This window comes from Gaeumannomyces tritici (assembly GCF_000145635.1).
Source record: "Gaeumannomyces tritici R3-111a-1 unplaced genomic scaffold supercont2.6, whole genome shotgun sequence".
Classification (NCBI taxonomy): domain Eukaryota; kingdom Fungi; phylum Ascomycota; class Sordariomycetes; order Magnaporthales; family Magnaporthaceae; genus Gaeumannomyces; species Gaeumannomyces tritici.
The window spans coordinates 158,188-172,481 of NW_008804550.1; the positions used below are offsets into that span (position 1 = coordinate 158,188).

Genomic DNA, 14,294 nt, shown 5'->3' on the forward strand with positions numbered 1-14,294 from the left:
AAGAAAAAGGGAAAGATGAGAGAAAAAAGTCCCGAATCCGACGGGCACGTGCCAGGCTCTCCCCCCTCTCGTGAACAGACAAGGCTCAAGAAATAGGAGGTGGCCACTCCGCCAGGGAAGAATGCCTCGTCCCATCTTGAGCACATCAATGCCGACCCCACCCACATTGCTTGTTTTTCCTTCCTTCTGGGAGGGCTCCATGTCGCTCCGTCCGGGCTGCCAACTCCACTCTGTGCCTTTTGTTCCGCGGCACATGGCGCCGATGCGGTGATGCGGTGATGCGGTGATGCGGTGAGGTTTGTAGTATGTAGATGCGTGCCTAGCTAGGTAGGTAGGTACCCAAGGTAGCCGCTAATGCAGAAAGAAAGGTAATTGAAGGTACAACAACCGCACGCCGCGAAAAAGCCGCATGGAAGTTTCTCCATTGTTGCACATGGTGCAAGAGCCAGCACGAGAGAATACGAGCGGCCGCCAAACGCCCCAGGGTTTGGTGTGGCGGCTCCTCCGACCTTGATGCCTGCCCGCCCGCCTCGCCGGGATCCACCCCCCCCAATATATCGGTTGATGCCCACTATAAGGACGAGGGGAGTTTTTTCTTCTCTCAAGACCGCACGCCGCAACGCGCGAGCTCCTCGCCCCCGCCGCCGAGAGCGGCGCGTCCATCTCTGTATGTTGATGTGGTAGGCAGGTATCATGGGACGATGATGCTTCTCCCCGCCCTACGACTCGTCCATACCTACCGCATTCGCCGTCTCCCTCCATCAGCCATGCCACCCGCTCATACCTACCCTGCCCATCCCATCCCATCCCATCCCATCCCATCCCGTGGCCATCGCATTGAAACCGTCATGGCCGAAAGCCAGGCAGCGAAGCCATCTCGGAAGCCGCTCATCTGCCTTTGTCTTTTTGTAGCAGTGCACCTCTCCCTTTTACACTCCCAATGATCCTCATTGTCCTTGTTCTACTAGGCCCGCAGCTGTAATGCATATCCGGGAAGTATAAAGAAGCTTAAGGCTTGTCGGTAGATGGTGACCAACAAAATACCCACCGTGGTAAAATAAAATCTTGTTTTTTTTGTGATTCCTTGTGTTTTCTAAATTTTGCCTTATCCTGCTCCCAAATACCCGCCAACTATCCTCTCCTCCCACACATCTCCAACACCACCAGCGTCTCGCAGACAGGACCAGTAGGTCTGTCAGTACCGCAGAGAGATTGACCTCCCAACCGAGATGGTGAGTAGAAGATTAGGGGGTGTTCTGCCAAGGTGTACGACGCGAGGTCCATATATACACTGCATGTCGATAATGAGTGATGGATATGTCGGCGTATAAGGCAGGCGGTAAAGATGAACAATAAAGGAGGGGTACATATATGCCTCTCGACGGCCGAAACTTGCCATATCCCTTGGATGGATAATCAAAGTCCAAGCCCACCAAAGTTAGAGCTAAGATATATCGCCGTGTCCCACCCTCCCACCCGTCGTCCTCGAGAGGCCCCCTCCTTCCCGCCTGACAGCAACCAGAAACCATCTCGCCTTCCCCTACTGCATCCTTGAAGTTGAGGGGAAGACAACCGAGAGCCACCAGCAACTTCTCTCGAGGCGGCCCTGGCTCAGGTCCCATCCCACAAGCGTTTGATAAGTCAGCCGGGCTACCAATGTTGACAGTGACCAAGAATATGTCAATATCAGATACAGAGAACACTGGTCGTGCCCTCCAGACATCCAAATGTATTCAGCGGGTGGGGCGTGGGAAGGTCTCTGCTGGGAGGCACTGCGCATGTCTGCCTGCTCAGGGAGCAGCATTTCTGTGTTAAACAAAGATATTCTCCCACGCGACGTTTAGTTGACGAGGGGGCAGCTCAGAAGGGCACATATTTGGTGGCAAGTTGATCAGTCCATCCTTTGCGCTCTTCTGTTCCTTGGATTCGCGAAGCCACTGAACGGCCCGGCGCCATGCCGGGCCGAGTTTGCCATGTGACATCCAAATCGATGCTCAACATAAATGCATGTGGATTTGGGAGGGCGCGGCGTCATCGCCATGCTCGGCCCTTCTCGGCCTGCACGACACCTTGGATAGAGGAGGCAGGGTCTTTCATTTGGCCTCCTCCGGACCGTCCGCCTGGCGGCCCTGGGGACCAGATGGGATCTGGAGGGCCTGCTGAGGCCCTTGGCCGTGGCCTTGGAAGTTCTTGTGGTTATTGCCGCCGTAGCTGTTATTGCGGTGCTGGTTCCCGTAGTTGTGCATCTGTTGGGGGCTAGTCCCAAACTGCTGTGGCCCGGCGCCGTTGTAGCCGCCTCTCGCGTTCACTATTGCCAATCGTCAGCTTGCCTGATGCACCAGAGACTCCAAAGACCATTTACTGGCGACGCTTACTGTGACCAGGGTGGCCCGATGGGAACACAGGCTGCTGGAACTGCATGTTGGGGCTGACGCCGTACATGGGCTGCCCCTGCTGGGAGCCCTGCTGTGACATCATGGGCGCAGCCGGCCTTCCAGGGCTGGGGTAGCCGCCGGTAGATCCGGGTATCGGCTGTGGCGGGGCGGCGCCGCCATGAGGGACGAACCCCTGATGTGCCCCAGCATACATTGACATCTGGGGGCCGCCGGCCACAAGCCCGTTCGGAGCCGGAAGGAACTGAGAGGGCAGAAGTGGCACCGTCATTGGGCTGTTCTGCTGTGGCATGTACTGGGGGTTGTTGGAGAATGAACGGAAATTGTTCATTTGAGGAGTGCCCGGCATGAAGGGCGGCATCACCCCCTGGTTATAGGGGAGCTGCGCCGGAGAACCCATCGTCGGAGGGGGGTATCCAATGGGAACCTGAGATATCCTGGGGGAGGCGTACGACTGTGCGGAGTTGGAGTGCATCATCCTGTTATGATCGTCGTTGGCGCCGTTGAAGGGCACATGGGGCACGTGGCCGTGCTGGCCGCCGTGCATCTGCATCGGCGGCATATGAGGTGACTGCCGAGGCGCCAGGTTATGAGCGCCGTGTTGCAGGTGGAAGGGCAACTGATGTTGATGAGCCATCTGCGGATGGGTGTGCGGGGGATTGGGGGTGGCCAGGCTGCCGCTGGAGTAGGGCAGCTTCTCGAGGTACTCAGAGTACGTCATGTGCATGGTCGAGTCGCTCTTCTCGTCGTCCTGGAGCTGGCGCCAGGTCGGGAGCGTGTCGAAGGACGGACGTAGGCCCTCGTTCTCGTCCCAGCTGCGAACCTGGGGCGGCGGCGTGAAAGTCTGGATATGTGAGAGGATGTAGCACTTCTTGGCGTCGATGGCCTTGGTCTTCCGACGGATCAGCTGACCAGGAATGGGAGGTGGTGCCTGCACTTCGGGGCGCGGGCTCGAGCCGTTGCTAGGGCCAGCCATGTTGGGGTTGAAAGTTGTGGCGAAGGGGTTTGGCCGGAATTCGTGGCTGTTGGGGTTGAGCTTGGGAGCAACAGGGCCTTGCGGCATAGCCTGCATGCGGCGGTCGTATGGCGGCGGCATCCCGTGGGCTGGGCCAGTCGGAGGCTGGCGCTGGTCGGCCGGGTGCATCACCGGGCGCGCGTGCCTCTCCTGCTCGACTCTTCGGAGACGCTCGCCAAGCGTCCCTCCAACGGCGCGGCCCTGGCCAGGGCCGTACTGGCCCGAGGATCTATCGCCGCGGAATTGACCGTTGTTGCCGTAGCCGGGCGCGAACGGCTGGCGGCCGCCTTGGTGACGTTGGTTCGGATTCGCCGGCGACGGCGCGTGCTGCGGGCCACCGGGCCTGGCTGTGGCACGATTGTCCGGGCCTGGGTGGGGAGCCGAGGTGTTTCCGACAGCGGGCTGCTCCTTGGTCGCCTTGGCCGGCTCCTTAGCCGGGGTCGCCGACTCCTCCTTCGGTGCCGTCTTGGACTTTGCGACCTCTTCCGCATTCTGCAAAGCCTTTTCCTGAATCGCCTTCTGCTTGGCCGGGTCCTTGGCAATGATGGAGATGAGGTCGCTAGGCACAGGCGTCGAGAGCTTGAAGCTATTGGCAAACTTCTTGAGCTCTTGAAGCTTGACGTGAGCATCGGCCTTGGCCTTGCTGGTGCGGACCTTCTCAGCCTGGACCCTCTGCTGAATGGCAAAGTTTTTAAACTCCTTCAAGACGTCGTGCTCGACAGTTGAAGTGGCACTCGGCGCGGCGGCACCGGGCTTGCCCTGAGGCGAGACGTTTCTGCCTGTGGCAGCAGATGGGCGCAACGAGGCTGCCGTCTTTGTATCGGTCGTCTTCTCCACAGGCTTGGTCTCGGAGGGCTTCGGCTCGACCTTGGGCTCAGTCTTTGGTTCGGCCGTCTTCGCTTCTGTGGGCTGAGCCTGAGGCGTCGAGGGCTTGGCAGCGGGCGCAGGCGCAGGCGCAGCTTTGATCTCCTCCTGCTTGTTGGCCTGTGCCTTCTTTGACTGACCGCCTTTGAGCTGTGCAGAGATGATGGCAGGGTCTACCGGAGCGCCGTACGAAGTTGCTTGTGCGGCAGGGGCACGCCTCGCGGGAGGCGTGTACTTGTTTTCCCGGTTCTGTAGAGCAGCCACGTCCTGGCGGCGAACACCACTGTATCTGGAGACGGGGTTAGCTCGCGAGCGTGCTTGGCGATAGGGGCGAGCGTGGTCGATAGCTTACTTGTCCTCCTCGTCACCCTTTTTGTCATCTCCGCCGGCGAAATCCATAACACGCTCTTCGGCAACATGTGCCGTGGCTGGCGCACTGCGCTCAATCTCCCTAGCCTTCTTGTCCGCAGCAGCTAACCTCTCCTTGTACTGCGGGTGGCTTTTATCGATGGTGGTGGTATAAATGTTCTCATGGTAGTTGGTCTTGACGTTAAACAGACGCTCGTTTGCAGCGAACTGGTCCCACGGACGGCCATCATTCGATGATGACTCGAGACTCATGTTGACATCGCTTCCGCCGTCGGGCTGCCAGGGTTGGAGCGCGCGCTCGCCGCCCTGGCGTGTGTTCGAGATGGCGCTATCGGTACGAAAGCCGGGACGGTTTCCTGCCCAAAATTGTCAGAACGAGTCTAATCCTAGTCGTCTAGGCCAGTGGCATCATACCATTTGCAGTCTTGGCGTCATTCTTGTTTGCGTTACCACCCACAGGACGGGCATCTGCCACATCCTTTCTAGAGATAGTCATATTCTGCGGCTTGTTCGCTCCGTTTGCCATGTCGCCGGCGATTCTTCGCTGCTGCACCATCCTCAGGAAAAAGGTCGAGGGGTCGGCCTGGTTGTTGGCATAGATGCCTTCGAATTCGGCGCCGGTGTTGAGGGAGATTCGTACTCGTTGCCCCTGTTTGGAGATGGATGGCTCAAGGTCAGCGCTGGTCTCCACCCGAAGCTGCGGGCATGATATTTCCAGAAACTTCAGGCGAGGAGAAGACCAGTGAAGCTGTCACAGGGGAGAAACCGGGATAGGCGAGGAGCAGGACAGAAAAAATCAAAGGTGATGCGAATCCGTGCACCCGGGGCGTCAAACCCTGTCAGAAGCGGCGAAGTGACTGGATGCTGACACGGGCCCAAGCGCATGGGAACAGTGGGGAGGGACAGACGGAAAGAAACAAGGCAGGCGAGAGAAGCTTCTTGGGGCAACGAGACGGGCTTACCTCTCGGAGCGAGTTTGTGGGCGACGGGGTTGCGGCCGAGGGCGGCTGCTGCTTGGTGTTGCTGGTAGTGTTGAAGTTGTTCTGTGGTGGAGTCTGGGACGATCTACCCGTGAGTGGGTTCTTGGCGCCAGCGGCCCAGGCCTTCTGCTGCGCGACGGGAGCTTGTCTGCAGCGGGCGCCAGAGTCAGTCCAGCGCAAAGCGAGCGAATTGATGCGACAATGGCCAGGCCAGAGTGCGTTGGATGGTGACAAGGTGCAGTAGACGGCTTTGAGGGTGGAATTTGTCACATGGGGGAACGCAGGCAGGGGAGACGCAGGTCTGGCGTGGCAGCCTTTTTTTTTCTCTTTTGGCTTTTGGTCGGTGGTCGCTGGCTCAGCAGCGTGGGCAGTCGGGTTGGCGGGCAGGAGCCGACCCAGTAAAAACTGGGGCCAGGGCACAAAAGGGTCTCGTGTCTCACCTGGTGGTCGGACTCGGGCTGTTGACGTTCTGCTGCAGAGCCCTGGCCTTGCCGTCGCCTCCAAGCTTGCTGCTATACAATGGCCGGGCCGGCTTGGGGTCGATAGGCGTCGCCGACGGTTGTTTTGCAGCCGAGGGGCGGTGATTTTCGTCCATGGGTGCGCAGTGAGGGTCAATCCGCCTGCCTGGCTGGCCCAAGCGGCGGCGGTTGGCGGGACGGGCGTTTGGCGGGTGCTCGCTGGGGGGTCTTGGGGGGTGACGCTGGAGCTGTGGTGCAGCCCGCTTCTCCCAGGCAAGGCGACCTTGAGATGTGTGGGTTGGCGTGAATGAGATTGGGGGCGGAAAGAGCGACGGGGGAGCCAAGGTGCAGTCGGCTGGCTGTGCGCAGGTGCGGTGCGGCGGCAGAAACCGAGGTGGGCGTTTGGACGGACAGAGCAGTCGTCGGATGGAGTGGAGGGCGGGAAAGGGGCAGACGCAGGCCGTTGCAGAGGCAGTCAATTCTCCCTTGCAGACAATAAACGGATAAATGATGCGGCGAGAGAGGACACGCGCAGGTTGCCAGAACCAACAGGACACCCGAGATGGAGGCTGGTGGCGGTGGGCGGCAGGCAGGAAGGAGAGAGCGGAGACAAGAGCGCTCTTCTCACGGCGAAACTCTCAACACGACAGCAAAAAGTATCCGTGCCCAGGACGATACCACAAAGCGCATTGGGCCGGCCTGGCACCCCGTCACTGGTCTCTTTTGATCACTTTTGTCGCCCCTTTTTTTTAGCCGTACTTTTCTTCGTTTCTTCTTTCTTATTATAAGGAATTTGGTTGCCTCCTCTCTTTTATTTTCCCCCTTCGTCCGGGTTCTGGCGACCGCTTTTTTGTGCTCTTGTTCAAATTATTATCTTGGTGGTTTTGTGGCGGGTTCGCTTGTCAAGCTGTCAAGCCCTGGACAAGCAGGCAGGCCACGACGGCTCGTCAGCGTCGGGGCAAGAGGACGGGCGTGGGTGGTTACACCGGGCCAGGATTAGGGGATGAGTGCCAGCACGGTTCGGGCGGCCAGCAAGACGTTGCAGGCTGTGCGACGGGCAGGAGGGGTTCGTTACTCGAGCTGGGGCGGGAGGGAAGCGGGGAGGCGCAAGAAGGCGACGGCGATGGCGAGCGAAGAGAGGAAGACGGTCGAGTTTTGGGCGCAGCTGGGCGGGCAGACACAGCACACAACCCCACAGTCAAGGAAGCAAAGCACAGCAGCGGGCGCACAAGAGGGAACCGCCCGTCGGACTACCCAAGCCAACGTGGAACACAAGGCACGGGGGCTGATTATGGACAGAAAAGGAACAGGACCAAGGAGAGACGAGGAATGTGACTGGCGATGGTTACCAAACAGAAGACACAAGGCGGCACAGAGTGACGAGCAGATCTGCTCAACCGCAAGACAGCAAGACTGCAAGCATAATGAGCAACATGCTAGCGCAGCTCTCTGGTCCATTTCGGGCAACAAAGCTCGCACGGCCTGCTCGGGCGCTGCGTGCGCCTCTTGTGTGCCTCAGGCAAAGCGCCCGCCGACCCCACATTTTGGCCGCAGAAGCTGCGGGTCGAGCGGCCTATCAGCTAGGACAAATCGGGTGAGGGCTGCGCCCTGTGGGGCCGCGGGCAAGGTTTCAAGCGCTCCTTTGAGCCTCGTTTTCGCCTCCGTGCCCCCGAACGGCAGACGGAGTGTCGCTGACAGAGACAGTGCGCTTCCTTTCAGGTCGTGGGCGTTGGGGGCTTGACATAGATGGTATGTACAGGTATGTACCTATGTATGATGGAACAAGTCACTCTCGCGAACTCAGCGACTTCAGCCCACCAGCAGGCAAAGTCTGAGGTGCAGGGTGAGTGTCCATGTCGAATGGCGTACCCCCAAATCGTGATCCTTGCTGCTGGAGGTGGACCGGACCGGCACGGCACCCCTGCAGGATGCGACGATCCACGGCAACAGCAGCTTGACTGTTTTTGGCCGTGTCAGCTGGAGATGTCTACATCACACACACACAGCCTCGCTGTGAGACGACCTAGTACCCTGCCAAGTGTCGAAAAAAGTAAAACGCGTGAACCCCGGCCGACACAAGCGGCCGCACCGCCCACGGCGCGTCGAAGCAGGCGTGCAAGCTCGCAATCCCTGGCGATGGCGGCGCGTGGGCTGCCGGGTGTGAAAAAGTACAGCTTCATCAGCTCGTCGGTGAGCTCGGCGTACCTCCTCGCCCGAGGCCACATCTCCTCCTCGAACTCCTGCACCGCGCGGCCGAGACGCTTCAGTAGTCCCTGGCCAGACGCCGCCTCGCTGGGTCTCGCCTAGCATCCTCCAGTCCAACGTTGACCCCCTCCCCGGCATAGGGCGTCATGACGTGCGCCGCGTCCCCCACCAGCGTGACGCCCGGCCGGTGTTCCCAGCGGAACCCGACGGGCAGCGCGTACAGGGCGCGCGACGTGCAGCCGCCCTGGGCCTTGTCGACCGCATCCCTCAGTAGTGGGTGGTAGTCCCCGAAGGTTCCACCACCGGTGTCGCCGGACCCGAGGAGCAACTCCTTGACCTGCGCCAGCGGCCGCGCCAGCCTCCGCTCCTCGCCGATCCACGCCTCGTCGGTGACGCGGAAGGTAACGGCGACGTGGAGTTCTCCCAACCCGCCCATCTGCGCACCGAGACTCGCCGGCCCTCGGCGCAGGCAAAGGTGCTCCCGTGCCGGTTGCGCGCGTGCAGCTCCGGCGTGCGCGCCCCCGGGTCCGGGACCGACATGTCGTACATGCCGAGGCCGGCAAATGCGGGCTGCACGTCGCCCAGGAACGCCCGCGTCCTGCTCCAGGCCCCGTCGGCACCCGTCGACGACCAGGTCATAACCACCCACGGTCATGTGCTCGAACACCAGCTGCAGCCGCCGCCCGCCTTGCTCGCCGTCCGCAGCCTCGTCGACCCGGACCAGGCGGTGGCCCCAGCGGATCGTGTCAGCGGACAGGCTCTCGGTGAGCAGGCGCCGGAGCTCGCTGCGGTCGATCTCGGGCCGGCGCCCCCCGCGGCCGCTGCCGGCAGGGGACGGGTCCAACTGGAGCTGCACATTGAGGTCCTTGTCGGTGATGAACATGGACTCGCCGTCATACCGCGCGAGCTTCTCGAACTCGTCAAAGAGCCCCGCATCCTTGAGCGCCGCCAGACCCGTGTCGGTGCGCAGGTCCAGCGTGCCGCCCTGCGAGCGGTAGTTGGGCGAGGCGTCCGCCTCGAAGACGGTGTAAGGGACGTTGGCGAGCTGGAGCAGACGGGCTAGCATGCAGCCTGGGGATGCGACTCAGCGGATCGTGGTCTGGGTTGGGTTGGTGACAGTATGGCGATGCTTACCAACAGGCCCTGCACCGATGATGGCGATCCTGATTCTAGTGGCGTCCATGGTTGTTGACTGTGGGCAGTTGCTTGTTCCAATCCAGCAACGTCGTGAGTTTGAAACAAGGGAGGGCCCGGTGGGAATAAAAGGGCCCGGCGAACCCTCTACTACGTTCACCCCATTACGCTAGCCTTCAATCATGTGCCTAGAAAGCGAGGCGATTGACGCGTCAGCTCGTCCGCCCTGTCAGTCGCTAGCGAATGCGAGTGCGAGCTGAGATCAAGGCTGTAGTGTAAGTCGGCATTTTGCATGGTACGACTAGTATCCCAGATAGGAAGAATCCATATGGACATGATACGGAATAATGGGGAAATGATACAGCATTGCTGGTTTTGACAAAAGAAGCTGAGCGTTGTATGAACAGGTCTGGAAGATGCAAGAGAAGCAAGGACACCAAGCCAGCCAATGCCAATAGTAATAAGCATGGTAGCACGCGCTCACCACAAAAAAGGAAGGTGGTTCTTTGTTGGAATAGGAATAAAAATGGTATAAAAATATGCACAAAAACAAGAATAAAGAAAAGAATAGGAAAAGAAGAAATATAGGAAAGCTTACGGGCACCTGATAACAATTGTATTTAATCTTTGGGACTTGCAAAACTGCCATCCTTCTTGTGGTGTGCGTAAGTGCATGGGTAGGTACGTTCTTTGGCCTACCTTCTGGTGGCCATCGCCATGCCGACACCACACATTGTCGTTTACTTGTATATATGTTTTAGCCCACCGCCTTGGGCAGCCGTTATGACCGTTGGCCCTCGGCGGCAAATCCTCGCCTGCTCTCGGTCTCCGCGTACATCACGATATGCTTCTACGTGCCGTCCTTGTTTCTGGGTTCACTTATCTGGGGTCCACGCATCTGGGGTCGTACTGAAAGAAGACACGGCCGGCGGGTATTAGTTTTTGAATCTTCTCGGAGGTATTACGGGTTGTTTTGCAGCGGCTTTAGCTTGCAAATAAGACGGCATGTATGCTGATACCGGCCAGATAAGGATTCCATACATAGGCTGGCCGCCGCCGAAATCGTCGCGGAAAGGATCGCGGCCTTCTTGGTATGACCTACCGATCATCAGGTCGAGCGCTGTGTCGGAAATAGGCGCGGAGTAGGGGGAATAGACCCTCGGGGGCCACCCCACAGAGAGGCGCAGAGGAGATATAATTCGGTGGTGAGATTAAGGTGGAAGTGGAGGATGGGAAGACTGAAGACCGCTGGAGGGCTTAGAAACGGGGGTTTACATCAATTTTGTCGTCCAGTGGGCTGCTCTTTCACTTGCTGAAATTTCCACCTCGATCATCCCATCGACCCTCAGCGACAAGCCCACCACAAGAAAAATCCAATGGCAGTGTCACAGCTGGAGGTCCCAGGGATTACAATTGTTAATGCTATGGGCTTTCCTATTGTTATTCCTCTTGCTCTTGTTATTTCTGTCGTTATTTCTGTCGTTATTCTTGCTTTTATTTTTATTCCTGCTCTTGCAGTCCTCGCAGCCTTTCTGTTCTTCAAGTGAGATTGGCATCTCTTTGTAGTGGGCGTGGGCCGCAAGTGCTTGCCTGCTCTCGGCCTGCGCATGTTTCCCTCCTGCTTCAGCGCTACGACGCCGTCCGTGAGCGGCTATGCACAAGCCCCTCCGTGACAGACAGCTGACGAGTACTGCCGCCAAGCCTGCCTCTACCATAACACCCCCATCACGCATTGCCGGCCAACATACCCATCTCCCATACTAGCGGGTCATGTCGGCCATCCATCCGTCTTAACATGTCGTCAAGGGGGTTGTTCAGACCAAGGCGCCCGCTGCCGTGACCAACGGTAGAGGGCAGTGAATGTAGCCCTTGCGCGTGGAACAGCTTGTCAAATCACGTCACCCCGGGGCTTTAAACCCTCTCGGCGCAGGCATCCATCCACCCAGCAGTTCACACGACGCTCCTTTCAACTCTTCTTCCGCGTGAACGAACCTTACACCAAGCCATGCGACCCCTAGCATCCCTCCCCGTCTCGGGATTCGCGGCTGCCGTCGCCGTGGGCATCGCCAGCCACAGCTTCACCACAACCGGCACGCCCAGCGGCGGCTTCGCCATCCCCGCGGGCACACCCGACGGCGTCTACTCGGTCCGCCTGCACCCGGACGGCACGGCCAACCACACGCTGATGGCGTACATCGACATGGACCGGCCCACCACCACCATTACCACCAGCCACAACTCACCACAACCCCCACCGCAGCTGAGAAACCACGCCCACGGCGGCGGCGGCGGCGTCCTCTCCCGGCGTGGCACGTGGGGCATCGACTGCGGCGGGCGCGGCAACATGGACCCAACCAACGCGTGCGCGGCCGTGGACGGGCTGGCGTCGCTGTGCGGCGGGCAGCGGGGCGCGACGGCGGTCGGGGCCGACGTGTACGTGTACGCGCTGCGCAGCAGCATGGCCGCCTTCTTCTGCGTCTTCGCGGGCCCGCCGCGCGCGTGCTACGACGCCGAGTCGCGCTGGGCGTTTCAGCAGATCGTGCGCGTGTGCGGCGCCGACGCCGAGGGCTGGATGGACTGGTGGGACGTGAGGACCAAGGAGTACACTTATGGGTATCACAACGCCAAGTCCGGGGTGGACTTTTGCGGGAGGAGGCATGGGTAGGGGATGTATTCTCAGGGGCACAGGGAGATGGGGAGCTACCCGCAAGGCACGGGAAGCTAACTTGGCTTAACTAATGCCAATAAATTTATTAAAATTATTTAAAATAATACAAAATCCTTTGTTTATACCTGGGCCCTTGGCTTCAATGGTTAACGCCGCCGCCGCCGCTCGTCGAGGTGCTGCTACTGCTACCCACCTTGGCCCAGGTGACGTCGAGCTTATCCCCGTCCAGCCGCTCGGGCAGACGGCGGTGCTGAAGGTCAGGTGACCGTTGTCGGCCTCGTCCCTGTCCCAGCCGGGTGGGTGGCAGGTCTCGAAGCGCGAGTTCTCCGTGTTGGAAATAAGGAAGGGAAGCGTTAGGAGAGATGCTGTGGCGCCGTTTCGTGGAACGGTACCGGGGCTGCGGGTGATGATGCGCGTCTTGCTCCAGGTGTCTGCGCACGAGGCTGCCTGGACGAAGGGTGTCGTCAGGGTCGCGAACCACATCGTCGTCGGGACTGATGTCGACAACATTGTGATGCTGCGATGCCACGAATCCGGGATGCTTGGGATGGCAGGGTTTACAGAAACGCGGGATGGGATGAGAGACGGCAGCCTGCAGGAACAGGAGATGTCCCCGCTATATAAGCCGCGCTCTTTCGCTTGGTAGGGTAAATGCAGCATCCCTCCTCTCGAAGCGTTCTTTATACGCCTGTCGTTTCGGAGATGGCCGATTGGAGAGCCCCTATTATCCCATCGTACAGTTTGTCCACCGCTGCTGGCGAGCTGTCTGTCCCGGTCCAGAGGCTTGCATCCTCCTCCACCGGAAACACGATCTGCCGGATCGACTCGGCGACCGGCTTTAGCGAATGGAAATCCGATGGAAACTCCTCTAGTATTCTCAAAAAGCCATCCTTTTGCATGTCCGAAATCTTGAGAGTCGCAATGTCGTCATAGCAATCGCCTTCTCTCTCCTATTGGCTCCATTTTCGAAGTTTGCTTGTTGGTGGGGGGCTATCCGTTCGGTTTGCGATGATGGTATATAGAAGGAGGTAAAGAAAAGCCTCCAGGTCGTGCCGGTGCGTGTGCAGCCTCCCCTTCAGGACGCCGATGGCCATGAACGGGCGCGTGCCAACTATTGTGCCCGGTGCCTGTGGCATGTCGGCCAGGCGCACGGCCGAGTCGAGGTCTATCAGGATTCCTCTCGAGGTGCCCGAAGCTTCATTATCGGCAATGACGACGTTGCCCATGGACACGTCCTGGTGGAGGACGCCGGCGGTTTGCAGGAGGGATCGGTGGGCCGTGACGGCGTCTCGAAGCACCTGGAGCAGCTCCGTGGCTGTCTTGAACCTGTGCAGAGGCCTGCCGGCCGGCGATAGGACGACGCATGTGAAGATGCGGTTCCGGAGCCACATGTCTGTTTCCTCGGTGACGGCAGCGATGCCTTTGGTGTCACCAGCCAGCCTGTCCTTCTGCTGCTTCTCGGCTCCAAGGTCTTGCGGCTTGTTGCTCGACTTATCGGGAGTCACAAGCCTTCGATAAGGCCCCCACCGCAACTCGCTCCTCAAATCTGCCGTGCTCACAAGCTCTTTGTAATAGACCAAGGAGACCACATTTGGAACGTGCTTCTCCCCTGTTAATAGAAGTAGACCGTCCTCCCGCTGGTTACGCATCCACCGCCACTTGAACTTGAAGACGTAGTCCCATCGGTTTGAATCTGGGGATCGGGCCTTGTAGCACACAGTGCCGACGCCGACAAGGGTTTGTCTCTGGCTCAGGGGCTCTTCGTGGAGATAGAGTCTCGCTGGTGATGGCGAAGAGCCGTCTAGCGTGATGAAGTCGCCGCCATCATCGTGCTTTATGATATCGTTCGTCCCCAGGTCGCCGTCTGTCATCAGCCGGTAGCTGCGTAGGATGGAGGCAATCTGTGCAGCATCGGTGTCCGGCTCAAGTGGCTCTGAGCTATAGAGGCCGGAACGGTCAAACACCCAGAACTCGACCACCGGCAAGCGGAAGCTCGCCGCCCCCTCGCACCTTGGCCTGTCGGGCCTTATTGCGAGGGACCGGTTTATCATCCCGGCGGATTAGCACGTACCTTAAGCCTGAAGGCCCACTCGTTTCCGCGCGTTGCGATGGCCTCGACGCTACTCGAGGCTCGCCACAGGATTGGCCGCCGCGGCTTGCAGAAGCAAGCCGCGGTGATGGCGTCCCTTGTACCAGGTAGTGTCGCCT

The 14,294-nt window shown here is 59.4% G+C and overlaps 4 protein-coding genes across 4 annotated transcripts; 1 reads left to right on the plus strand and 3 right to left on the minus strand.

The window, feature by feature from the left end:
• Window positions 1-1,473: 1,473 nt before the first annotated feature.
• Window positions 1,474-7,493, minus strand: GGTG_10419 (hypothetical protein). The gene is made up of 6 exons (XM_009228292.1): window positions 6,062-7,493; window positions 5,604-5,769; window positions 5,056-5,290; window positions 4,625-4,997; window positions 2,376-4,561; window positions 1,474-2,308 (listed from the first exon to the last, which is right to left on the minus strand). Exons 1-6 carry the CDS (start codon window positions 6,214-6,216, stop codon window positions 2,094-2,096), a joined length of 3,330 nt encoding a protein of 1,109 aa, XP_009226556.1. The 5' UTR covers window positions 6,217-7,493; the 3' UTR covers window positions 1,474-2,093.
• Window positions 7,494-7,794: 301 nt separating this feature from the next.
• On the minus strand, window positions 7,795-10,093 carry GGTG_10420 (tetracycline resistance protein transposon; the record flags this gene model as incomplete). Its single annotated transcript, XM_009228293.1, has 6 exons — window positions 7,795-8,037; window positions 8,110-8,230; window positions 8,285-8,382; window positions 8,436-9,329; window positions 9,419-9,476; window positions 10,017-10,093. The coding sequence occupies 6 exons, from the start codon at window positions 10,091-10,093 to the stop codon at window positions 7,795-7,797; spliced, it is 1,491 nt and encodes a 496-aa protein (XP_009226557.1).
• Window positions 10,094-11,325: 1,232 nt separating this feature from the next.
• GGTG_10421 (hypothetical protein) lies at window positions 11,326-12,083 on the plus strand (the record flags this gene model as incomplete). The annotated part of the gene is made up of 1 exon (XM_009228294.1): window positions 11,326-12,083. The coding sequence occupies exon 1, from the start codon at window positions 11,424-11,426 to the stop codon at window positions 12,081-12,083; it is 660 nt and encodes a 219-aa protein (XP_009226558.1). The 5' UTR covers window positions 11,326-11,423.
• A 142-nt stretch (window positions 12,084-12,225) lies between these two features.
• On the minus strand, window positions 12,226-14,137 carry GGTG_10422 (hypothetical protein; the record flags this gene model as incomplete). The annotated part of the gene is made up of 2 exons (XM_009228295.1): window positions 12,226-12,336; window positions 13,169-14,137. The coding sequence occupies 2 exons, from the start codon at window positions 14,135-14,137 to the stop codon at window positions 12,226-12,228; spliced, it is 1,080 nt and encodes a 359-aa protein (XP_009226559.1).
• Between the last annotated feature and the right edge of the window lie 157 nt (window positions 14,138-14,294).